At 46.1% G+C, this 27,703-nt stretch overlaps 1 protein-coding gene across 3 annotated transcripts in view; it reads left to right on the plus strand.

The window, feature by feature from the left end:
* The window catches only part of bcas3 (BCAS3 microtubule associated cell migration factor), a 210,641-nt gene that overhangs the window by 59,769 nt on the left and 123,169 nt on the right, over window positions 1-27,703 (plus strand). For 2 of the 3 annotated variants that reach the window (XM_056611673.1, XM_056611675.1), the window contains exons 16-23: window positions 4,044-4,194; window positions 10,376-10,420; window positions 16,202-16,326; window positions 16,415-16,580; window positions 16,811-16,911; window positions 23,192-23,292; window positions 26,576-26,772; window positions 27,178-27,275. In XM_056611673.1, the coding sequence (XP_056467648.1) occupies window positions 4,044-4,194; window positions 10,376-10,420; window positions 16,202-16,326; window positions 16,415-16,580; window positions 16,811-16,911; window positions 23,192-23,292; window positions 26,576-26,772; window positions 27,178-27,275 (984 nt within the window). The remainder of the gene's footprint in view (window positions 1-4,043; window positions 4,195-10,375; window positions 10,421-16,201; window positions 16,327-16,414; window positions 16,581-16,810; window positions 16,912-23,191; window positions 23,293-26,575; window positions 26,773-27,177; window positions 27,276-27,703) is intronic. The other variant, XM_056611674.1, reaches the window with a different exon arrangement.

Below are 27,703 nucleotides of genomic sequence, written 5' to 3' on the forward strand. Positions count from 1 at the left end.
ATACATTGATAAAAATAATGTAATAATATTTGAAAAAATAAACAAAATTTGTGTGTGTGCCAAAACTAAAACCCTCCAACAACTAGAGCCAATCGGTGGCCACCATGGATTACTAGCTCCTTGACCTACAACGACACACACGCACACACACACACACCGACACACACACACACACACACACGGTCAGAATATGGTGTCATCTGATCCAGTACTCGAGCTGTCTGCCTGTTTGCCTCGCTCCCGTCTGATGAAGCAGTATAAATAATAACATGCTGTAAACTTGAAGATCTCATTTCCTTACCTCGTGCACACATGCTTTTACACTTCGTTTACACTACGCACACATCGGCACTGCTTGTTGTTTCCCCTGAACAATCAGGTGTATGTTTTAGTTTGAATACTTGTTATCATATTCAATTATGACATTTCCACTTGGAAATAATCTATGTGTAGAATGTGGTTTTAATCCACTTTGAAGTCACATATTGTATATTGCTAAACAAGGGCAGAATGATGACATGGATTGGCTCTGGCTTCAAACACAATGTCCACACTCATTCCCTTGAGAGGGTCCTAATAATTTGGATAATGTGCTAAACGACGCTCGACACTGAATAAACTTCTCTCTTTTATTCTCCCCCCCCCCCCCCTCCCCCCCAAACCCTCTCCATCATCCATCATAAACGTCACCAACAAACACAACACGTCCTTGCAATGTTTTTGTCCACCATTTCACGGCCCTGCTCGTGCTTCTGGCCTCTTCCCAGCCGGCCTCCCGTCACGTTCACCTCCCCCTGCCCCTCCTGGACGCCTCCTCCTCCTCCCTCTGCCAGCCGTGCTCACCCACCTCCTCCATACCCTCGAGCAAAATTCAAATCCGGACTCGGCGTGGCTCTCGCGCTCGTCAATAGGACAGGGTGTGGGACTGTCCTTTTCCTTGCCTGGGCTCATCCGTTGGGCACGTCTGCTTATATCAGATGCAAATCAGGGATTAAACGAGCTGAGGGAAACATGAGCGCGGGGGCCGAGAGCGTGGGGAGGGCGAACGAGGCAAGACACAAGGCCACCGGGGAGGCGGCGGTGGCCGGGCTGGAGCGCCCGAGAGGTGAGAGGTGGATGCAAATGCTGTTGAGACTAAAAGGACAAGCGGTGGACAGTGATGGACACGGGGGGGACTCTGGGAAAGTTTGGTCGGGGCGGGGGATGGGGGAGAACGGGGGCCGCTCGGGGCTGGTGGTTTCTTGGGTGACCTTTTGGCAGGACAGGAGTTTTTTTCTCATTACGACGACGGGGGCTGAGGATTTGCATTGATGGATCTTCTTTCCATGGGACTGTCATGTATCAGTGCTCCGGCACATCACACACCCCGGTCATTAATCAAATCACAGCCTCTCGTCTCCCAGAGCCGCCGCATCGGGACTATCGGTCTGCCAGACGTTCCGTTCTTCTCCTCTTTCCCCCTCACTCGCTCACTCCTCTTACCTCTCTCTCTCCCTTCCATCCAGCCTTCTCTTTGATCTGTTACTCTCTATCACACGATAAGATCCCAGTCACCCTAAATCCTTTGATTGGCCATTTTTGGATGTACTCTCCCTCCCATTCTCACCTCCTCTTTGTCTTTCTCCCCTTCCTCCTGCTGCCGTCTGTCTGTCCATCTGTGTGTCCTCTTCCTGACACCAGCCAGACAGCCCAGACGCTGTGTTGTTTATGTATCATCTTCTGGCGGTGCGTGTCCCTTTACCGACACACTTGCGTCAGAACTAGCTGGCGCTGGGTGTCAACCCAACCCCGCTACTTAACCCGCCGCCGCCCCTGCCTCAGACGCACGCGCGCTCAAACACACACAGACATTCTGACTGACACTGCAGTGATATGACGGCCAAGTCAACACTGATCGTGGCCTTCCCTTCCAACCCTCTTCCCCAGTCAAACAACACCTGTTCCGTCATGCTGCAGCCTGCAGAGCTGCCGTGGGGTTGGGGGGGGAGGGGTTTGTACGACTAGAGGTTAATAATGCAAAGACCTGAAGGGCTGGGGTCCCCAGCAAAGTGAATTGTCCGTTTTGGAAGGGGATGCTAAACTCATTAACATTTTTTTCCTTCCCTCCTCTCTTTGGTCTGTGAAGCACCATTATGGCTTTTCAGGCTGCTTCCTGTACTGATTTTTTTCATCCGACGTTGGGCCCTACAAACAAAAGGTGCCCAGCCTTGGGGGTGTACCTCTTTTGAAATGTGAAGGACCCTCAAACGCTGCACAGCAGAGGCCCCCAACATTAGTATCTGGAGCTCAGGAGAGGAGGTAGAGAGAGAGCCAAGAGAGAGAGAGAGTCTTGTGCAATGGTCTCTGTTGCTTAATGGCTCCACCATTGTGGTTCCACCAAAGACCTCTAAATGCTGGCCCCCTCCATCCCCATCCTGCCGCCCTGCTCACACAAACATTTCTTTTGGAGGACACAAAGCAGGGGTCTTGGCAGAACTAATACAACTCAGCTACAGGTTAATGATCTAAAAGACCGGGAGCCCAGAACACTCAGGCCCGATTGCGGCCACCATATAATGACATGACACTCTTCTCCTGCTCTCATGTAATATCCTATAGGTCTTCCTTGTTTCCTCTGTACTTAACTTTGATTTAATCCAGTGTTTAATTGTTGTTTTCTGCCTGTCTGAATGTAACAATAGGAACAATATGGGGTTCAACAACATTCAGAGATCACATCGTGTCACGATCTTGAGATTATTCCCTCGTTTTGCTTTGAAACTAATTAAGATGTTTCTGGGCTCTCACAGCGGATGGAGGTGAAGAAAAGAAACAGGAATTCAAACATTCATACCTAGATTGTACTTGTTTTTTCTAGTTTATTTAGTCTCTGATGGTTGCAATGAAACAATGTGGCTTACAATTTTTAGTAAAAAGGTGGCAACAATATTTAAAATGTCGATTGTTCAGGATGACGGAATATGGAATCGAAAAATAATTCATGATAAGCACTTCCCTTTCTAAAATGAAGCTATTTAAAAATGACCCACAGACGTCAAGTTTGTTCCTCACGGCCTCACACACATGGACACCTTGGATTTGCTTAAAAAAAAGAGGCCATGTATAAGCAACTTCTCATGCAATCATATGCCCTGTTGCGCCTTCCCAAGATCCAATCTGTCTTGTGAACTAAACTCTAACAGAGCCTGCAATCTGTTGGGCAACTAGATACACTCCGAGCACAAGCGTAGATGATGCATAAATAAAGATGAAAAAACAAAACAAACGCGCCCCCCCCCCCCAACATAGGCCCTCACCAGTGTTTCCTTCAACACGCCAGTGTTGCTGTTGGAGGCCATTAGGTCTGCTGGGAGCCCTTTGACATGCCCTGATTATGTTTGGCTGTGCTTCCACCAGGATATGTGAGATGAGATATGTTGCTCTGGATTATCAGACTGTGTGTGTGTGTGTGTGTGTGTGTGTGTGTGTGTGTGTGTGTGTGTGTGTGTGTGTGTGTGTGTGTGCGTTGTGACGAGTCTGTGTGTATGGCCTGTGTTGATTGGCCTTGATTAACAGACTGCCGTGCTCTAAAACCAGAGCTAGAGCCTTTGTAATGTAGCATCTTGAGCTTGTTACCTCCAATCAGTTCCAAAACGGGCCTTGAACCCAGGTGTGTGTGTGTGTGTGTGTGTGTGTGTGTGTGTGTGTGTGTGTGTGTGTGTGTGTGTGTGTGTGTGTGTGTGTGTGTGTGTGTGTGTGTGTGTGTGTGTGTGTGTGTGTGGACTTGCACGGGCTGTTGACTTAAGATTGTTGAGACTGGATTTTAGTGTCCCAAGAAAACAAACAAGCTTAAATCATATAAATTGCATTTTGTTTTTTACTCAGTGTAGAAATAATCTATATCAGCTCCAAGTAAACAAGGTATCTAACCTTTTAGATTTGAAATCAGCATTGCTTGTTGCTCATGGTATAACACCTCTGGCACAAATATTTGAACTTCCTCTGTGCTTCTAGAAATATGACTTTTTGAATAATGCTGCTTACTGTTTATTTCCCTGTTGCAGCCAAGCTAAGCAGCCAGGAGTCCTACAACAACTTCACTAACAACCACATGGGGAACCCCCGGCTGTCCCCGCTGCCTAGCCTCACCATGGTGCTCCCCCTGGCCCAGATCAAGCAGCCAATGACCCTGGGCACCATCACCAAACGCACCGGGTAAGGCCTCAGTTTTACACACATGTTGAAATCATTTACATTCATAATAAGTATACACCATAACGTTCTGAAAGTCTAGTGCGATTGGCCAAAATCAATCTATCTGTTTTATTTTAATCAAGGGACAGACACTTTGGGTTGCATTTAGCTTTATTTAGAACGTCCTCTTCTTCCTCTAAAAAGGGCTGATGGATATGTTTGAGTCGTGTTAGAGTCCATGGACCCTTGCTTCTGCTCCACTAGTTGTGTTGTGTTCAGCGGGCTATGGAAACTGCAGCTTGGCATTTCTTCTGGTGCACCTTTTAGGCTGATGTGTGTGCATCGCCTTTGTCTCAGCTAACCGCTCCTTTTGCATAAACTCTTGAAGCAAAAATCCTCACACGCACACACACATGCGACTTTTTCCATTAAGATGATTTGCGTGTCGGCAATGGAGTGATTTTGTGAGAAAAAATTATCAACAAGAAAATGAGCATGTGATTGTTTTCACTGGTATATTGAGGTTGTGCGTACATGATGCCCTTCAACCCACAGTGATACCCAAGCTCCTCTCTGGCTGTGCGTGGCTTTCGGTTTAAACAACATGATCTTCATCACACATTTAAATCATGTCGTTTTAGGGACACTATGGAGCATCATCATCAGCAGCAACAACTGCACCGGGATTTACATACAGGTGGCTTTAAAAATACGGGCAGGTTTTAATAGTTTCATTTAAATGTTATTTTCCTGTGCGGGTTTGAATGGGAAATGCTATAATGATCCAAGCAGGCAGCAAAGGGAATTATTTACCTGTGATATTTGATAAGTGAGCTCTGGGTATAACAACAGAGAGCTGACACCAGGTGATCTATGTGTCTTGAAACTGGATGCGGTTTTGCCTATATATGAATACCATGATCTTATGTATGGACGATTACCCAAACATAATCCCTCCTGTGTATACACACGGACGTACGGACAAACGGACACACACACACGCATGAATATAGATATATCCATTAATTATTTGTGAGTATATATTTATGTATGTTTATATCATATTATATAAATTATAGTATATAGTTTCTATTCAAACTACTATATAATATGGAGGCCACATTTAAATTGGTTGGTAGGCCTGTCTCACCGCACGTCTGTCTGTCTGTGTCAGTTTGTCCACCCTAGGGGAGGGCATCAGCATTAACTCATCAGGACATGCAGCTGTGCTGCCCGGTTTTGCCCCCCCCCCCCCACCTCGCAGCCACACACACACACACACACACACACACAGCCGACTCTCCGGCTCTTCGCGAACGGTTGGTAGAAAACACGCACGCACACACACACACAAGCATCCACTCACAGCGAAGGCAGGTTGGGCCCCCAGAGTGAGGGGTGATATCTATGCTTTCACGCTGTACTTGCACAGGAGTACCCAGGCACCATCTGCCTGTCTGCACAGCCAGCCTGTGTGTGTGTGTGTGTGTGTGTGTGTGTGTGTGTGTGTGTGTGTGTGTGTGTCTGTGTGTCTGTGTGTGTGTGTGTCTGTGTGGGCATCAAGCAGCTGTATTTACACCTGTATGAGCAGATCGCTGTTGGCAGGGCGGCAGAGGAGAACACCAGCTGCTTAACCTACATTCTCATACCAGGCTGTCTGCTGTGGGCCTGCGTTTCATGACACATACGCATATATGCACAAGCATTATTCAACGGTGCTTCTATTTTGTTATCTGATTTTTTTTTTTATGCAATAATAATAATACTTTTTTGTTTCATGTGTTCTCCGATTCTTTTCATATTTTATTTTGTAATAGTCCAAAAACAACAATATACACACTGTGTTGTGGAAGGAGAGAAAAAAAAAGTGTGTTTGTTAATACCTATCTATAATATCGTATAAAGTTTCATCAAAATTTCTTCAGATCCTTACCCTGAAATATAAAACATAATATGTTGGTTGGCTGTCTCTAAAAGGAAATGAAGGGAAAAAAATCCCTAAAGCAGCATTTGCTGCTTATCTCCTGACAACCTCCCACAGCATGGCCTCCTTCCTCCTCCTGCTCCTCCTCCTGTCTAGGGTTAGGTCAGGGGAGGGGGGACCCTAGCCAGGCTTCTGTCAGCCCTCAGAGTTGCTCACTACTGACAGGACAGCAGAGGGGGTGTCAGGGTGACCTATGACCCCACTGTTTTCTCCCCACATTTCATTTCCTGTCTGGCCAAATTCTGCCAAAGGTTTTGAATTGGAAGGACATATGAAAAAAAGATTTTTTTTACACCAACAAAAGGGATGGCTCCTGAAATGTTTCCCCAAAAAAATTATGTTTACGCATAGACACACACATTTTCACAAGGTTGCAAGGCTGAGTCAAAATTGTGATGCAAGTCACCTCAGCATGCCTCACACCTCCAGACAAACACACACAAACACAAACGTACACATACCTACTTCATGAAATAACGCATTACGACTCTTCTCAAAATCCCACTGAGGACATTTTTCCATCAAATGCTGATTGAGATTACACACAAAAGCAGCTAAACAAGGGAGAGAATGAGTTAGTCCTCTACGACCTGCCACAGATGGGCCAACAGATTACTGTAATACATGAGGAGCGGCACAGCTCCTATGGCTAACCCATTGTCTCATAGAGCCTTAATGGAAACGCCCATTAAAGAGGGGCTGTTAGGAACACTATAGGCAGGTTGTGGCTTTAGCCGGATGTGCAGTGACATACTGTAGCCTGCGTGGCCTCTATCACCGCTAAAACTTGTCGCACGCACCAGCCTAGTGCTAAACCATTTGCACAAATCACCCTCTAACTCCCTCTCCCCTCCCGCTTCTAATGGCCCCGGCGGAGCAGCTATTAGGGCCGATTGGTTAAGAGATGGATGTGTGAGCCATTATTGTGCCGGAGTGGGGTCGTTGCCCTGCGAGGTCGATTGGTGATTTGCTGCTCTTTCTCGCCATCTTGCTCTGTTCTGTGTCTGTCTCTGCTGCTTGGAGCTGTTCTCACCACACGTTGAGTTTGCTTTTCTTTGTTTTGAAGGGTAGCTATTGTGCAACATGAAAGCATGAATGGGGACGGTTAGGAAATATTCTTACGCTTTGTTGCTTTTGTATATTTCTTTATTTTTTTAACCTTTATTTTTTCCAGATTAAACATTAAGAACAGTTTCTTATTTACAATATTGATCTGGTCCAAGAGGCCCCACCAGGAATAGAGGTACAAATAACAAATACACTAGCATGACTCATTTAGACAAATATAAAACGCACAGCCTATGTACAGAAAGAAAATAGACAGGCAAATGCACTAAAACTAATCAGGGGACGTGCATAAAGATCTGTACAGGGTCTAAAAAATAAGAGAAAACATAAAAAGGGAAAGGGGGTGAGAAAGGGGTGGGTGTGTGTGCATGTGCGCATGCGTGCGCGTGTGTATGTGTATGCAAGCAGATGCGTGTGTCTGGGTGAAAAAAATGATAATAATAAAGATGTGTCAATGTTATATTGTGTGTGAAGGGTTTATGCAAGCGAGAAACGGTGGAATCAAAAGTAGCAGGGGGGGTCTACTAAGACATAGTTGAGTTTCTGCTTGAAGGCAGACTGTGATGTAAAAGCTGTAAGTTTGAGGGTGTCTTGAATGGTGTTCCAGTCAAAAGCTGCTGCAAAATTAAATTAGTTTCGGCCGAAGTTAGTCCTGGAGTGTCGGTTGATGAGTTTGATGAGCTCAGATGATCTTGTGCGGTAAGTGCTTCTAGAAAGATGGAGAAGGGAGGAAAGGTTAGATGCCCAGGAGTGTCTTATAAATAAACTGGGGCCAATGTCGGAGTCGGCGGGTTTGGAGGGAGGGCCAGTCCACCAGTTTGAGAGGTTCACAGTGGTGTATATTAAAGGGAGCATTGGTGGCGAAGCGGATAGCTGAATGGTGAAGAATGTCCAGTTTGTATTTCGCTGTTTTTGAAGCCATTTTACAGATCGTATCACCATGGTCAAAGATGGGCAGGATGGTCATTTTTACCAGTGTAAGTTTAGCGAGTGTGTGAAGGACGCTTTGCTACGGAAGTGGAAGGCCAATCTGGCTTTCACTTTAATCTGAATATTATTAGTATGGGTGGAGAATGAAAGGGAAGAGTCCAGCCAAAGCCCTAGATATTTATAGGATATGGTTGTTTTGTTGCTCATGTTTTTATTTTACACCAATTAAATCTAATCTGTGTATGAAAAGCATGCTTTATAATTTTGCATTCAGGTTAAATAATCAGATCTTCAAAAATTGAATTGCAAATTTTGGAATTGGATGTGAATTCTGGATTTCGATGTTAACCCGGATGTGAATGAATGACATTTATTTAGCTGACACTTCTATCCAAAGTTACTTACGTAAATAAATCATGTGGATAAATGAGTCAAATAGATTTACCCTGTGAAAACAGTACTTCACACGTATTTATATACTGTATGTAACTTTCGAAAGACGGCCCTTCAACCCATTCGTAAGGTCACCTCCATCCCACATTCCTCACATTCTCATTCTCCCTAATTGCAAGATTAGGATTAGATTAACCTTTTTTTTTTAAATTAATTGTAGTTTTAAATCAACCACAACCTTGCATTGCATCCAACTGCTTGCTGTCCACATGCCCCCCCGCTGACCTCCTGCATCTGCTCATGAAGAGTTCGTCAGGTTACTCCCCAAAAAGTGAAAATCCCTATCTTCAAAGAACCCCATCGTTTTCGCCTAAATAGCTCCTTTTTTATTTTTCCGTTCCCTCTTACATTTAAAACTTGATTTTTATCACCTAGAGAGTTCCTGATGCATCCAACGCAAAGAAGACAGCGTTCCTGTGGAGTGCTTCGCTTGGCTGTGTATCCTGTGGTGGGGCTGTGGGAGGGGGGGGGGGGGGGGGGGCAGAGTTCAGTCTCATTGGACCCTTTATTGCTCTTAGGAAACGGCTTTATTTACGGTCAACTGTTTACGAAGATCACTCACTATCTCTGCATGTGCGGAATAAACACAGGAACACACTCCCACTCCCAAATGCTTTGTAAACTCTCTGGACACACGCAGGCTCAATGACACACACACACACACACACACACACACACACACACACATACACACACACACACACACACACACACACACACACACACACACACACACACACACACACACACTAGATTGTCCCGGAGGCATATGGCCTTGATGTATGTGTTACGATAATCACAGGGAACGCACTGCCCACATTCTTGCTTCACAGCACTGGAGGATTAAGCCACTATGAAACCAGTTTCAATACACATTGGAGCTGGAAGTGTCCGTGTCTGACCGCAAATGTGTCAAGATACTGGGTTGATTTAGATTTATATCAATACCTATTGATGTCAATGTATTGAAATCATACATTTGAATGGGAAGTACAATGTAATACCAACAGGATTCAGTCTTATTATTACTGTAATTAAAAATGTATTCAAATCAATTGCCACAGAGCCTCTCAATGCTTCTCGTGCATATCTAAATCCCCTTACACCCCAATACTGCTCACAAAGAAGATACGTGTGACATGCTGCAATGCTGTTAAAAATACCTGGAAAAAACAATCCAGACAAAACTTCTCATGTAAGCTTACATGAGAAAAACTTCTCATGTAAACACCATCATGTGCATCCAGTTTCAAATATATATATATATATAACAATGTAAGCTTTTCCAAGGAGATGCAGAACTGAAGATCCTACGTTATGCCCTCCTTCAAAAAAAAAAAGATGATGCATGAAAGATGTCTTAAGAACACCCCCCCCCCCCCCCCAGTCATGCTGCATCTGCCAAAAGTATGGTATCGCACTTTAACATGGAGCTGGATGGCTTCAATCGCACAGCCATCCCCTCAAGGTTTTCAAATCCATCTTAGCCCACCGACACTCCGCTTCCTGCTCGATATGCGCTGTGCTCTTTAAACAGACATGTCCAAAAAAAAAAGACATGTGAAAAGTGTGTTTGCTCAAGTGTGCTCCTTCTAATAATGGTTTTTCCATCTATTGCTGTTTGTGTGTGTGTGTGTGTGTGTGTGTGTGTGTGTGTGTGTGTGTGTGTGTGTGTGTGTGTGTGTGTGTGTGTGTGTGTGTGTGTGTGTGTGTCTCTCTCTCCCCTCCACCACGGCCCCCTTCCCCTCTCCTCTCTCTCCCACGAAGACCCTACCTCTTTGGGGCGGGATGCTTTGCCATTAAAACTCCATGGTGAGTTGGTCTCAACCCCTCCTTGTCCGTCCCCCCCCCCCCCCCCCCCCCCCCCCCTCTCTCCGACCTCCCCCCCACACCCCCCACTTACCCAGAAGCATGCGTCTGTCTACTGTACACCCGTCGCTACATGACTGTCTCTCTCATTTGTCTCTCTGTTTATTTGGGTCCCTTCAGCCATAAGTGTACCCCATATTTTGAACCCGCTGTGAATGTCAATTTTTTTGTTTTCCTTAACCCCCCTACTTTGTTCCTTGTATTCTTACTTTTTTGTTTTCGTGCTGGGATGACACATTTGTACTGCTTCAGCGGCGGAGAAGCATCCAGTGTCGTATGTGTTTCCAAACCACAGCGATGATTTGCTGGAATTCCCTGAAAGTCTGTTTGATTTGATATATTCTGCATGGCAACACCTCACATCCCCTGAATAATGGATCCCAACACGCAGCCTGCAGGCCGCTTCGTGGGCGGTGGCGGGGGTGGCACGTTTGGAAAATGACACTTCTCATCCGTCCCACCAGGCTCTTTCCCTTTACCAGTCTTATTTAAGAATAACAACTCCATCTCCCCATTTTTTTTCTTTCAATTTGCAAAGACCTACATGTTTTCCCAGGAGAAACAATTTTGTAAACAAAAACAGACATGCTGTTCTCTTTTTGTCAATGGCTTCTTTGGTTACACGTTGGGCGAGTCCAATGTGCCAGCGGGACTTGTTGTTGTTGTTATTGTTATTAGTGTACGATTACTTTGGCATCAGCCTTGTTCGTGTACAGCTTCCATCAATGTTGTTTTCAAACAATTTTTTCTTTTAACTAATGCCTTGGGTATGACACATTTGCTCAATCATTGTTGAATAGGAGCGTGCCTTCGCCCGCTTCTCCTACCGCAGAATAATATTCTGCAAAGTAAAAATTTTACGGTCAAAGCAGTAACATGTCTGCATGTGATGTGAGTAATTACTAACTTTGTGTTTCGGATTTCTATGCTCTCTCCAGTGGTTGTTGTGCCTTTTTTACTAGGTTTTGCAGCATTCTACCTTTTTCATGTAGCTACTTATATTTTGATTGTATTCTTTGAGCGCTCTACAGCTCAAATTCCCTTTTGCTTTAAAAGCATTTGCTAGATGGCTCAATGTAACTGTCCATATTTATCACATTATTTCATGAAGGTTTGACCCGAATTGAAATAACATATAAGATATTATTTGGTATTTCTGTATTTATTTATTTCCTTCCTTTGTGTCTGGCTTCATACCGTGGAATTAGAAACTAGCTGTAAATTCCACAAACAGAGGGCTCTCATCCATCTACTGTCAGCAAGCAAGTCAGAGGAAGAACGTTACTCCTTCATTGCTTGATTGGTTTAATCCATTGGTCATGCCTTATTGCAAGCATCATCAGGGAATGTCATTTGGCTGCAATTGATTATCTGTATCTTCTTTGCTATATAACATATGTTTTCTGTTAACACACCTCAAGGGCAATTTATTTTTCAAGCAACTAGTGTTTAATGTGAGATTGTGTTACGGCAGCCTTAGTTTGGATGTGTGTTCCCCTGGCCACACTACATGCAAAGCTCTGAATGCGTGTGGAGCCAGTGAGATGATTGAGTGGCTTGGTGAAGTGAACTTTTCTCTCTCTCTCTCTCTCTCTCTCTCTCTCTCTCTCTCTCTCTCTCTCTCTCTCTCTCTCTCTCTCTCTCTCTCTCTCTCTCTCTCTCTCAGTCCTCCCCTGTCGTCCAAACTCACTTTAGAAAATGAATAGCATGTGGTGCCTTCCCCGAGTTTTGGGTTTCCTCTTTTGTTGTGGCGAGTCACTCATGGCTTTTAATTGAAGCTTTTTCCTCTCTTTCTCTTTCTCTCGCGCTCTCTCTCCCTCTTTCTCTTTTCCCTTAGTGTTTTCAGATAGTATGTCTTTCAAAGCTACACACATTGGAAATCTTGGCCCTTACAATAACTACCTTCCGCTCGATCGTGAGATAGATACAGACATTGATAGGGTTTCCCTAATGACATATGCCTTGGGACTTCTACGACAGTCCATTTTTTAAGTTTTACCTCGACAATGGGCTGAGATGTCCAGCCATAACACTGAGTTAAGAAGGCCTTTCCTTAACAAAGACTTATTTTTTTATATTTGTTTTGCATCGGCCAGACTGTTGGATTGTTTGTAAAATAGCTTTAGCGATTCAGATTTGAACCTGGTGTTGCTCACTTGGCTGCAAAGTAGGTGGAGTGGAATTTGGGAAATAAGGCAAAGGTCCGTGTCTGTTTGGCATACAGGCCCTGTTGTGTGCCGGAGGTTCAGTAGTGGTTGTCATTAAGGCCGTCTGTTTGCCGCAGCCCCAAGGCCGCCTCTGTTTCGCAGGAGCCGCCGCAACATAATAAATGTGACGTTGAAGGATGTGTCCTCCACATGACTGCCTGAAGGCTTGCTCTCTCTCTCTCTCTGTGTCTCTCTCTCTCTCTTTCTCTTTCTCTGTTTCCCTCTGTCTCTCTCTCTTCCCCCCCCTCCCCCTTCCCCTTCCTATGAGCATTCCGGTCACAGTCTGGCTTCCTCCGTTGGCTTCTTATTTGATATATTTATATTTACTCATACCATCGAGCATCGAGCATTAGTGCACATTAACTGTTTGTCGCCGGATGGCCACATGGAGCAGGCTGGAACGCTATTGGTGGACTGTGAGGGCCAACCGACTCCCCCGCTCCCCACCTCACCCCCACCGGCTGCCAATGGCGCCTTGTGTTAGTCCCCGACGATGTAATGTGGAGGGACTTTGGTGGATGATGTTGCAGATTGAGTTATGCCCTTGAGGAAAAGCTATTAGCTCCGTCAAGAGTCGTCATTTGTTAAATGAAAAGTGGAAATGACATGCAAGCAGCCCTTTCAGTAAATTGTAGTTAACAGAGAAAATGGAGGCTGCTCGGCACAAAAGGGAAACGCTGCGGAGGGAAGCGAATGATGGAGAACAGGGGAGGGAAAAAAAGAGCGTTGGCTGCTGTTTGAGAAACATCCATCTCCCCACTCTCGCTTCTCACTCGGTATATTTATTTTTCGGTCATTTATTGATATTGGGTTACGTTTTTTTTTCTGTAGGTTACTGATGTTTTCCAACACTACCCCTCCCCCCCCCAGACCACTAGGAACACCACCTCCCCCTCTAAAAGGACTCCTGCTTCCCATTTGGAGGGAGAAGCATTTAGGAACTCGTCTGCTGCCGCTGCAGCCCGCCGCGAGGCCAAAAACCTCAACACTTTCTACCCACTTCAAGCGAGGCAGAGAGGAAAAGGCTGATTTAAAAAGCAGATAAACAAACCTTGGCGGTCACTCCACTTTGGCGGGGCGGGGGGGAGGTGAGGGAGCCGAGTGGGGCCACTCTGCCTGGCGCCGCCGGCTGGCCCAGCACTAGCACCGCCACTCTTCAAAGAGGCCCCACAGATACAGCTCATCAGCTGTGGAGACTTAATATAGGCTGCTGTCACATTGGGTGCGTGTGTGTGTGGGTGAGTGTGTCTGAGTGTGGGTGTGGGTGTGTGTCTCTCTCCCTCTCTTTGTGCATATGGATATGCATGCAAGGTCTGTAATTGTACTAATATCTTGGGGCATTGGGCTATATGGCTCCAAACTCTTAATCTCCCCATTTGCTGCGCCACAAAGTCGTTTATATCCTCATTTGTCATTGGTTCCAGCTTAAAAATAACATTTTGGAAACACTGTTATTTGATGCCGCGTGGTGCGGACTGTAGATCTTCGTCCCAAGAAAAACACAAGCGATATTGAAGGATGTAATATACATATTCGCCTTATAGTGCACACATTTGTGTGGTTGATTTTTAAGCTTAGATTCCCTGACCCTTAGAAAACCTTAATGAACCCCACCATGGAACCGGATTTTTGTTTCCTTGGGGAAGTGAAAGTGCAGAACATTGTGTGTGTGTGAGACCAAGCAGTGTTTAAATTGTTCCCCATAGAGGACCCCTTTCCTCGTCACACAGCACATAGCTGGGGCTCACTTCATTCACAATTTAGCATGAATGGATATTTAAAACATGGTCAAATCCAATCAATTCAATATTTTGAGGATCTCAGGATCTCATCTACAAGATGGTCTCGATCATCCACATAACATATCGTGTTCATTCATTGAAGTACATTTGGAAGGACACAGGGTTAGAGATCTTACAGATGGAGGTGGAGAAAAGGAAAGTGAAACTGAAAGGGAAAGGCGAAAGATAAGGAAACTTTTTTCAATGTTGATTCGCTGCCTTATCTTCTGGATGCCGGCTGACACACCTAAAGGCCCCAGGAAGAGGACGAGGCACTGAGCAGGGTGTCAGCCAATGCAATATCCTGACGATAATATTAACTCCATCTTCATGTTCCTCCATACACACAACTCATTGATGTTTATTCACAAGCCCCAGATTCAACAATATAAAATACATGCTGCAAAACACTGTGTGTGTGTGTGTGTGTGTGTGTGTGTGTGTGTGTGTGTGTGTGTGTGTGTGTGTGTGTGTGTGTGTGTGTGTGTGTGTTAGGCCGTGTTTTCTTTAAATTAACCTTGACTTGCCTCTAAAACACCTCACTCTCTCATCCTGCGTTAACAAAGTGTCTACCCCAAGACATAAATTCTCTTATTTACAGACTAATTTACGAGCCGCTGACAGTTAGAAAAGGGAAGGCTAAAGAGCAACAGTCCAGCCCAGCAACCCCAGCCATTCAACTTCCATTAGTGTGATGGCTAGACCTGGTAAGGACAGTTCTGCAGAAGGTAGTGTTGCCTTGGTTTTGCTATGGTTGGGTTAATTACGCTACAGCTAGCCTATAGGATACAGTCTAGTAGTCTATCTTTTCTTGTCTGTTGACAATTTGTTGTCTGTTTGACAATTTACTTTTCTCCTTTCTCTTCATCACTAACGGATGTGAACAAGTTCCCCACACAAGTGTGGTTAACTGTAGGTCAAGGTTAAGCATCCCTTTGGGATAGCGCAACACAACCCTCAGGGTTAGGGGCTACCTTCTGCATGTGTTGTCTGAAATGCACTGTTGGATTTTGCTGTCCAGGTTGATTACGAGGCCAGGGAACAACATGTGAACCTACGTTTTGATCACTTCCATATGATCAGCGGAGAGGGGCGTAGTGGGGGTACTTCAGCTGAACTGAACCCCCCTTCTGCATCCTCTTCCCCACAAGCGGTTCTGACATGGCGAATAATCCAATAGCTCCTCATGAATGCTCTCCATTGGTTAAGTCAAAGTGATGCAACTGGCGGAAATGGATATTGAATGCTGCAGTCATAGGATTTTATTAAAGGAGCCATAATGCTATTGGTATTTACTCCTGTATGGACCAAATGATCCCTATGTGTGGGTTCATGCATGTGGGGCACCCCCACATGCATGAATATACTGTGACAGCAAGAAAAACAAGGCATCACACCTTTATTATCAGTACTACATATATGTAAGTACTTCTATGTTATTAGATATGATGTATCGGCCTTTCAATGATAATCTCCTGAAATATTTTTCAAGTATGTACAAGGAAACTTCACCCTCCTGCTGAGATTTTTATTTGCAAACCTTTTTTTTTCCTGTTTTATCTATTCTCGCATGCGCAGCAATTGTTGCTTTTTGTTGTTCACAGACGTGCTGTTGTCCTGTCTGTGTACTTGTCGTCTTCAGAAGGGGCTGCAATGTGGATTTGAATGTTCACCTTCAACTCGTCATAATTTTGTCACTCCTCACTAGTCTTATTTGTCCTCTCTTCCCCATGAAGCAAAAGCAAGCCGGCGCCACAGATCTCACCCAGCAAGTCCAGCGGAGGGGAGTTCTTTGTTGCCACCGTCTTTGCCTCGTCGCGCTCCTGGTTCATCACTAATCCCAACATGAAGAGGGAGAAAGGTGAGGCAAAACCTTTGTCCGCTGGATCATGAAGCTTTCACCAGTTTTCTATTGAAGTGCTAAAGTCTTCCCCCAAAAACTTGAACAGACCAATCCAGGCAGTCGGTGGTCGACTCGCTGTACATCCTCAGTTGCTACGGCAACTTGGTGGAGCATGTCCTGGAGCCTCGTCCCATCAGCACAGCGCAGAAGATCAGCGACGAGACGCCTCTGGAGCTGAACAGCTGTCCCAGGGCCTGCTGGACATTGTGCAGGTGAGCGTATCTGTCCAAGCCCTTCCATGATCCTTCATTCCCCCTGCTCCCCTCCTTTCCCCTCCCCCCAGGGCCCCATATATGCCCCCCTGTGATGGCATGTTTTTTGTTGGGAAAAAATTCACACTGGTAAATGCACACACCGGAGGGGGTTCCATCTGAGACGCAGCACGGTTACATGCACTTGGCCCTCTGATATGCTATACGTTTGTTCCCCCTCTGCTGAGCAGGACCCCACAGTGGAACGAGCTGCAGCCCCCGTTCAACACCAACCATCCCCTGGTGCTGGCGTCCGACCTGGTGCAGTACTACCAGTATCTCCTCGTCGGCCGTAAGTGCTCTTAAAGTCCTCCCACCCACCCCCCCAGCCCCTGCTGTTTCATCTATATAGGTTAGAGTGTACCTTATATGTCTGGGAAACAGTGCGTTGCGTTTACGTTTTTATTGTGAGCTTTGACCACTACTCTTCCAAATCCAAAGGCACTATGCGTCACCTGGTTAGTGCGGATGTTGTATGGATAGTCTTGCACATTCCTTGTTGCAACTTTTATTTTTCATCTTTTTTTCATACAGTTCTCAAATAATGATTTACATGAAACCTTCAAGAACAACATGACCCGACTACCTATTGAAACATTTAATATCCTACCCATTACTGCTACACACACATAGATGTGCAAACAGTATTTGCTTTTATTTTGTATTTGCATTGCACAAAATGTCTCAACATCAATATAGAGCTTGGGCATCTCTTGGGGTGTATTATTCTGTATGTTTGTGTGTACATATTGCCATATGCATGCACTTATTTATTCATATCGGAGAATGTTTGTTCTTGCACATACTCCTATCCCCATGTCTTCTGAATGCACCATTAGTCAGGAACACGCCCCCCTCCCATTGCCCTATTGATTTCTTATGTCAACTCTGATCTGAAAGGTAGTCCTCAGCCTGTTATTGGTGCCTCATGCTGAGCCGAGAGCCTTTAGAAGTACCCCTTGCATCCTTTCTCGGAGGCTGGAGAGATACAACAGATAGCTATCAGTCTCTCCATTCAATGCTGCACCTTTTAAATTCAACTCTAATTTTTGGATGGCCTGTTCCTGGACAATGCTTACGGACACTGCGCTTAGGCCAATTAGCTGATGCCCTCAACCTTCTCTAATTCAATAACAAGTATGAAGAGCACAAAGCACTTTATTGGACATCTCAAAGGCTTGTCTGTCAGGCCCGCAGAGTGCACATGGATGGCCACACACATTATGAATCTAACCGCAGGAATAACCCCCTTGATTTTTGCACTCGTCACATAATTATAAACACACCAAAAAGTCTGTAATTAGCTCGTGTGTATGCTTCGGGCCGAGTGGTTGCCAAGTTCTCCCCGATCCCCTAGCACACTGAGGCTCCCTTCCCCAGCGCTCCAAGTGTAACTGGTAGGATATTTCCTCAAACCATTGCTAATGGTCCCCCCCTCTAGTGCCCAACCCAATGAGGACGCGTTGGTGTGATGCGTCCGGGCGTTACCGTATCGCCGCGTCCTCATCGCCAAAGTAGGCCGAGGAACTGGGCGTATAATCGCAGATTCATTGCATTAATACATATATCCAATTAGTGTTAGCCAAACAACACTGTCTTTACCCCCCCGCAAACGGATGATCCGTGAGGAACCACCGCAGGATCCAGGCGTCCCATGCATAATTGTTCAGCTCTCCACACACACAGCCTTGAACCACTGCCATTTCCCCTCTGGCCCACGTCCTACACCGCACCACCACCACCACCACCACCACCGCCCACTGAGCTCTGTTGTGTGGCACCTTCCGTCTGTGCTTTGGAGCCCAGCGAGGGACATTCTTTATTTCTGGTTTTCTCTCTCCCTGCCTCTGTCTCTCTTCATCCCTTTTCCACTCTGTTTTCCCCCCCAAGTCCAGTAGAAAACAAAGATCATTCAGCAGAGAGTGGCTCGGTGGCACTTTGGGCCATGTATTATTATTCCACGAGCGGGTTCCTGTCCGATCGGGTCTGTCATTGAACCTATGCAGATGAGAGTCAATGCAGGGCGTGTACACACGCACTCTCACAACAACTATTAAGCCTGGATAGAAGCTCGGAAAGAAGGCGAAACGTAAGAATAACTCAAGCCATGGAGAGGTGCTGTAAATGGAAACCCCCTCTATCGGACAATGCTCTTCTCTCCATTCTTCACGTTCTCACTGACTCACCCGAGCTGTGTGTCAAACAAGCCGCCATGCCTGACCCCCCATGTATAAGTAGCCTGGAAACATCCAGCACAAGAAAAGCTAGTCGCAGCTGATGGACAGTCCATGATCTCCAGTCTCGCCAATCCATATTGGATGACCCGGTCTGATTAAAAATGCAGCATGTGGAGGGGGCGGGAGGGGAAGTGTGTGTGTGTGTGTGTGTGTGTGTGTGTGTGTGTGTGTGTGTGTGTGTGTGTGTGTGTGTGTGTGTGTGTGTGTGTGTGTGTGTGTGTGTGTGTGTGTGTGTGTGTGGGGTGGGGGGGATGGGTGTAGGGGTGGGGTGGGGTGGGGTGGTCAGGCCAGCCGGAAACCTCGAGGATGGGGGGGCGATAAAGAGGCAGCGATGGCGCCACTTCATGGCCCCTATCTACACCTGTCCATCTGGCCCCTGGCCGCTGGCACCGCCCGGGTCCCCTGCAGCAGCACTGCGGCTCCTCCAGGCGCTGGCCCCGGGAGATAAGAAGAGGCAGAGTGATACGCACACGCACACGGCCTGCAGATTGCCAAGCAGACGCACACAGGATATTTTGTGGGCCTGATATCCACTCTCGCACATAGACACACGCACACAAACAGACAAACGCACACGTGCATACACACACACATACACATACACACGTACACATGCATACACGCACGAACACACACACACAAACACACATGCACACACACACACACACACACACACACACACACACACACACACACACACACACACACACACACACACACACACACACACACACACACACACACACACACACTCAGAGCTCCCCCTGCCCACACCAGGTTTTTTTTTTGTTGCTCCCGATATGTGTTACTTTCACAACGTTCATGTGCTGGTCAGTTTTTTCCCAGACTCTGAATTATTGGAGTGTATAATGAGCCTTTGCTTTCCTTTCCCTCCCAATGTGTCGGGAGGGGAGAAAAAAAAGTACTCCTCTAATCCCTAGAATAATATTTGCACTGCTCTTGATGAATGTGTGGTTTTCTAACGCACCCATTGGCCAAGTCCACTCTTTCAATTCACCCTTCTGGGGTGTTTCTGTGGTTATTTACTTTCCCGTCTGCAATACGTGTTCAGACACCCGCAGAGTTGCTCTGTAGCAAACAACTTTGAGCCTAAGTGAATAATTTACTACCTGTATTGCTGGCTGGCTCCTTGAAGCCTGGCGAGTGGTGATGGTGATGATGGCTGTGAGGCTTATTTTGGACCTCACCTCCTCTCATACCTCTCACATAATGCACCGACTGTGCAGACTGCTCGGCTGGCGGCCCCGGGCCCCTTCCCTCTGGGTCTGCGACGACTAGCCTGCCTGCAACGACTAGCCACGGCCGTCCTGTCAATAGCACTAATGAGAGAGAGAGAGAGAGAGAGAGAGAGAGAGAGAGAGAGAGAGAGAGAGAGAGAGAGAGAGAGAGAGAGAGAGAGAGAGAGAGAGAGAGAGAGAGAGAGAGAGAGAGAGAGAGAGAGAGAGAGAGAGAGAGGGCCCGCTCAGCATCAGGAATTGAGGTAAAGCGAAACTGTGGCGCCGTTGGCCCGGATCAGTAATCAAAGAGAAAGAGGGAGAGAGAGGGGGAGAGAAAAGAGGGGGTAAGTGGAGTGGCCGACTGAATGGAGAGGCTGCCAATCAAACAGAGTCTCAGATGATACGTAACGTCTCAAGCTGTGCCAGGCGGCCGGCGGGCCAGGGCCTGTCTGTCACACTGTCCCTGGAAAGAGGAAGCTGTAAGTGAGAGCGCGGGAGTGAGGGAAAGTGAGTAGCGAGAGTGAAGCAGAGGGCAAGGTGACCGGCCAAAGGGGAACAGGAGCGGCCGGGAGGCGTCAACAGCAGGTGGTAGGAAACTGAGTAGGATCGAGATCAGGTTTGACACCACTGAGAACCGTGCACAGGTAAAAATATGTCCTGTCCGCTTGTTTTTAGTTTTTTTTCAACCGTGTTCTCTGGTCTACAGATTTTAAATCAATTTTTTGAACTATGATCTATATGGCCCTGGCTTGTTTCTCAAGTCAGACAATAATCAACATGCTACAATACAAGGGTTTGATCGGTTAGACACAATGTTTGAAAATAATGAACAGCCTATGAGTCAAAAGTGTCTTATCAGTTTGACACAAAGAATCATATACGACCTGTGTGTGTGTGTTGGTGTCTGTGTGTATGTGAAAATGAAATGCAGAAAATGACTTGACCCTTAGCTTAGCTTACTACCTCTGGCCCATGAAGCCACCCCTACCCTTCTGCCCAGCCTACTCACTTCTGCACCCCCCCACCCCACCCTCCTCTGGAAACCCGATCCAGCTGGCCAACCAACTGCTTCGGAGCATCAATAATTAATTAGGGAACAGCTATTGGCCCCAAGGGTAAGAGAGCAAGAGAAGAAGAGACTGAAAGAAGGATTGTGTGTGTGTGTGTGTGTTTGTGTCTGTGTGTGTGTGTGTGTGTGTGTGGGGGGGTGTGTCTGTGTGTGTTGGGAGTTAGGTGGGTGGGTGATTTGGTTTAATAAGTAACACAACACAGGCTCTGTTCTTTCACCCCTCAGACGGCCCGAGTGCTATCAGCGGAACCCCCCTTTCACTCCTCTCTCTCACCCCGTCACCCTGTCTCCCCTCCCTTCTTTCCCATTGAAGATCACGCCACCGCTTTTTCTATTTATATATGTTTTGTCTTTCTTTCCCGCTCGTTGCCTTTTTCCTTTGTCAGGTCTTTGTCATCTCACTTTTCAATAGCTGAGTGTGGTATTTTACAGAAGAGTAACCTGTGTGTGTATCTTCGGTCAATATGGACATCACCAGAGAAAGACCAGACTCAGGATCAGCCACCCGGGCCTAGCCTTCACTGCTATAAACACCTGCAATTCGTGCATTGCTCTGGCCAAATGGCAAAATCTTGTTCGGGGCTGCGAGAGGGTGTGTGGCAGAAGGCAGAAGGCAGCAGCGCCTTGTGTGGCCCAGATGCACAAAACCTTTGACAACTTTATTAGTCATTCCAGGGCGTTAAACAAACCCCCTCCCCGAGGTGGCGAGAGGGAGACGATTCTACACATTAAGGCCTCATTCTACACGCCTGCTCATTCAAGCCTGCGAGTGTCCCATCTGTCTGAGCTTGCTGCTCTCTTGCAGCGCTCTCTCTCTCTCTACTCCTTACTCTGCCCCACACCCTCCCCCGATACTGCTGATGGGCACTCACGCACGCACACATATGAACACACACACACACACACACACACTCAGAAGCACAGCCTGACACACATGTTCTCGCTCACTCGAACTTACACATGCTCTTTCACACACTCTGGCACGCATATGCCCACATGTCCTATTGCTCTGCCCCTGCCCTGTGTCGAAGGTGTGGGAGAGTTGAACATTAGGACAAATGATTATTTTATAGCAGTTTTTCCCTTTGTCCCACTTTTTTACATTGGATTTTTGAATTCTCCCTCAGAAAAAACAACAACTAATGCCATGTTAAACGTGTTTCTCTCCTCATATATGTGTAGCTCAAATAAGGAAAGACTACCAATGTGAGAAACTAAAGATTATTGAAATGTACAGTAAATAAAATATACATTTATTTGATGCATATCTTGGTGTTACTTATGTACTTCCATGTTGAAGTAGGGTCATCACCTACATCATTGGTTAAACATTTTTGTAAACAGAAAACGTTTTTGGACTAAAAACATTGAAACTAATCATAAACATGCATTTACAGGACTGGGTAATTACTGTTCTGGACGATTTAGTGATTATTTATTGTCTCACATTGTAATGTCCTCTAATGACAATCCAGTGGCTTTGCTAAAGATTATGATTACAATTAGCTTTGAAATGGCAGATATTATGTCCATTTTGTATCCTGAACCCCGGAAAACTAGAACTATCCTCTTCATTAGTGGACATAGTATAAAGACTGTACACACACAAGCAATGGCTCTTGAGAATAGACAGGCCGATGCTTGCTGATGGGCCAATGTTTTCTTGTTTTCAATGAGCTTTGGTTATTTATTGCTTGTGGCGTAGCAATATAAAGTTAATGAATACAATTCAAGCCATGTTATAAATTACACATAGTTTGATGGAACTGTACTCCGATAATCAAACTTTGGCAATTTATTTTCCACTCACCTTAAACAGTGACACAGACAATACGAGAGTTCATCTATTTACACACTTGGATACATTTGCAATGCAAACGCTGTCTAATCGGTTAGTTAATTCCCTCTTTGCTAACACTATTTGCATGCCCGCGTGTGTGTGTGAGTGTGTTGCACGGCTTTGTTGTGTATTCTAAAGTAAGGCTGCTTGTTTTATGTGGTCATTCTGACCTGTCAATCTGTCTACAGTGGTTCCGCCTGGCAGCCCGGGGCCTATCGCACGCCACGAGTCCTACGACAGTCTGTCCTCAGAGCCCAGCGGGCCTGAGAACGAAGAGTGGCTCTCGCAGGTAAGACCCACTCTGTCCACCTGCCTGTTGAATATACGGTGTGTGCGGAAGGCCGACCCACTATGGGGGGAACCCTACCATCCATCCCACTGTTGCGTGGAGAAGCCCATGTGTGCGCCCCTGTGTGTCTGAACAATCGTCTCACTACCACAGGGCCCCGCTGTCATCCCATCGCAGACCGCTGTGTCGGGTATCGCAGTGTTTCCCAAACTTTCTTTCTGGGGACCCATTTTTTTTTAAATTACAAACCATCGCGACCCATTCACAATTGGCCTTACCTATAAAAACGTGAGAAGAACAAATTTGTGCATAAACATTCCTGAACGTTTTTACTGCCAATTCCGCATCACCTTATGTATTAACTTAAACCAGCCATTTCGAAGAGATACATCACTTTGTTTTATGCACTTATTGAAAACATAATACACATATTAAATACTCAGCCCTAAATGAGACCAAATAAATGCATTTAGGCGGAGTTCACATCTCCTTGTTGTTATTTCCTCTAACAATGTACATGAGCCTTTCAACTAGATTCAATGTTATAAGTACATTATCAGAACAATACAAACATTCAGTTCTATCAAAAACGTGCTTCTTGTTGAAAGTTTTTTAAATACTAATGTGTAAAAAAATAATAATAAATAATAAATAATAAATAAATATAATAATAATAATAATTTAAATTTATTTGAAAAAAAATGTTAAACAACTTTTCAAATCCACCTAGTCGTTTTTATCCACGGGTGTTTACGAGCACCGCACTACAAACATGGCCGCCATACCATCACACAACCGTTGTGTGCCATTGTGACGCCTGATGAAGCGACACAAGAAGAGGATTCGAGTTTGTTTCGCAGCATATTAACCCAGTATCGTTGTACTTTTCATGAGGAAACATGAACAATGAACAACTCATTCATCCGATACGACATTGGGAAGTAGTTAAAAAGACCAAGTGTGACGTCATAGTGCGACGGCGTTCCTACATGCTGCATGCGGAGCGCAGGGCAACACATGGGGCTGGGGGCCGCTGTGCACACAAGGCCACAGTGGCTCTGTGTCAATGTGTCCCTGTGTGTTTGTTAGCTTACACGCCTCGGCGCGACCACAGAGGGGCCCATTCGTTGCTACCGTTGGGGGTTTTCAGTTTTTACCTACATTAACACATCACCATCTTGTGATCAATGTCTTTGGAATCTTTAGAAAAATATTTACCGGTGTGCGTAATCATTGTTGTTTTTACCAATATAGAGACGTACCATTGGCCGGATTCACACTAGTTCTTAAGAGGTTTGCTAAGAATTGATTCCACAAAGTTCCTAAGAAGTCCTGGCGTTTAAAAAATAGTAAATCATTCCTGTGATGATTAATTGTTTTTGGCCTTACAAAAGACAATCTTTGCATAGATATTTACAGAACTTGTATTGGAATGCAAATGAAAATGTTCTCTTTGCGTACAAATGATTCTGCTTAATGTTTTTATGCGTCCCCCAAGCTCACAGAGTCAATGTGTCTACTCATCAAACCTACAGTTTGGGTCAAGTGAAACGGCTATCATGTCTTTGCTACAGCCATGCACTGAGCCAGTGGAGATGAGATGTTTGTTTGCTCAGATGGAAAAGGGAAACTAATGGTGGAGTCAAAAGTACTTGGGCAGCCAAGAAGTTCCCCTCCCTTTGAATGAATACCGAACTAGCTGTCAGTGCAAAGTGGAGGCGTGACGTCACGGGCCTTGCCTGTCCACAGCAATGGGGGATGAGAGGGGGGGCTGGGAGGGAGATCAGGCTAGAACATCTGCACCCATCCACTCTGATGCAGATAGAGCACCCTGGCAGCTGTTCAGCTGTGGGGATGGGCGCGATGACTGGCAGTGGTGTTAACTGTCGGTGCAGACACACACGCATGCACCCACACATGCACACGCACATATGCACACATATGTGCACACACGCTTGCGCACACACACACACACACACACACGCACGCTTGCGCACACACACACACAAACACACACACACACACACACACACACACACATACACACATACTCGCCCACCCACATATAGACACACATACCCAGACGCTGGCACACCAAACATATACAGTGACAGCCCTCCTCCCTCCCCCCGTGTCCTCAAATACACAGCTGTTCCAGACAAATACACACAAACACACACGCACACACGCACACACACACTGGACGCTGATTAAGGGAGCATTAACTGTCCGATTATTGGGGGGGGGGGGATTAAGCCTGGCAGCCAGATCGGAGGGGACACTGAGATGAGAGATAGGTGGAGGTGAGAGATAAAGGTGTAAATACATCACAGAATAATGAGATGTGAACACTCAAGCCCACACCATGCGCGGCACGCAAAGGGCTGGAGGGAGTGGAGCAGGCGGGGTTGGCATGGGAGAGTGGTGAAGAGTTATAGGACATAACATGAAGAGAGTCGGAGATGGGGAGCAGGAGAGTTTAAACCCCAAGAGAAAAGGAGATGGGATAAGAGAGGGATAGGATAGGATAGTCCCCCTCCTCACCCTTCTGTCTCCCGCTCTCAACACACTCACGCAACCTCACGCACATGTCTCTCACACACACACACACACACACACACACACACACACACACACACACACACACACACACACACACACACTACATGCATACATGTAGAAGACATTGAATTACTCTGACATCATCACCACCCGGACCTTGAGTAGCGAAAGGAGCACGCTTTTAGTTGGTTGCTATGCCAACTGACTTAATGCTTGTGTGGTGTTGGACGTGGGCCGGTTGGCAGCAGCCGTGTGTGTACAAACACTAAACGGCTTTGTCAGTAGGCTTTGGGCTTTTAAATAAGTGCTAATGTATTAGGAAGGCTGTTAAGACATCACTGTGGTATGCGCAGTTCAAAGTCCATATGAATATATGATAAGAGACACGGTTCTTACCATCGTTTTTGTGGGGGGGGAGCCAATGGTGAAAACCAACCAAATGAATTGGTACTCTATACTGTTGATCCCTATTGGAAAGTTTTGTCCTTTTTAAGGCAATTTTACTGTTAAGTTTACCGTCAAAAGTGTAAGAGGCAACATGACTTGCATAACTTTCCTTACGGATCAATGCAGCAATTGTGTAAAAATGATATATGATCTCATTCCCTCATCACATCGGAAAGTTTTTTGAATTGAATTCATATGAATAGCATGAATATTGACTCCTATTGTGCTCCTGATCCATCCATAACGTGTGGCCTCTCTCTCTCTCTGCATCCAGGTGGAGATCGTGACCCATACGGGTCCCCACCGACGCCTCTGGATGGGGCCCCAGTTCCAGTTCAAAACCATCCAGCCGTCGGGCCAGACCACCGTCATCTCCTCGTCCTCCTCGGTGCTGCAGGCCCACGGCCCCGCCCACGTGCAGCAGCCCCTCCTGGACTTCGACACGGACGACCTGGATGTGCACAGCCTCAGGTACCCGCCGCAGCACCTTACAAAGCCCCCTGAGGTGCGCAGACTCATCCCTAAGCCAAATAAGAAGCGCTTTATTAGGACGTGTATCTGCAGTCACTTTAAGTCACGTTTTGGTTAAAGCGTGGGTTATAATGACAGAATGCACGACTCTACAGGCAGAGGTAGGCTGTGGACTTTTTGGGATCGAACCCAGTACCTTTTGCTTGGGAGTCCCAACACCCATCTAACCAGCCCCATTCATCCTGAGCAGTAGTTCTCTTCGGAATTTTAAGTTGAGAAGGAGATGCATGTGTGTTGACGATGCTTAATAGCTGTATTGCTTAAAACACGGATGGCATGCAATCCAACTAAAGCATATCACGTGTTCATATTAAGTGTGTGTGTGCATGTGTGTGGGTTCCATAGGATCCAGCCAGTGCGTTCTGAGCCCATGAGCATGCCCGGCTCCTCAAGACTAGTGGCAGAACGTAGAACGCAGCCCAACCTCATGGACGCTGGTTCAGGTAAGATACGGGGGCTTCGCCTACTCTTTACTGCCTGACTGCTGGTCTTATTTCTCACATCCTTCTACTGTACCAGAGACAGCAGTTCCCTGCTGGGAGCCCCCCGCTGTCAATCCTTACCACATTGTTTTTTACTATTATTCACTTTAAACCTGCACTATGTACCTTTTGCCATTAGCAGCCTCTAGTGGCTTGAGGTGTAGCTACAGTTCTACCGTTTTCAGATGGCAGTTCATATCGACTTGGAATGGGGTTTGGGGGCGCAGTATTAGACCATAATTAGGAGAAAGAGGTTGGATTGACGGGTATGGGTATGTTTTATTTTTGAGAAACGCTGTAGTTCAGATATGTTTTTACTACTGTGTATATAGCTGCTATAATATTTGTATAATATTTTTTATGTATGTGCACCCGTACTTGGATCATGC

This window comes from Gadus chalcogrammus, chromosome 16 (genome assembly GCF_026213295.1).
Source record: "Gadus chalcogrammus isolate NIFS_2021 chromosome 16, NIFS_Gcha_1.0, whole genome shotgun sequence".
NCBI classification, from domain to species: Eukaryota; Metazoa; Chordata; class Actinopteri; order Gadiformes; family Gadidae; genus Gadus; species Gadus chalcogrammus.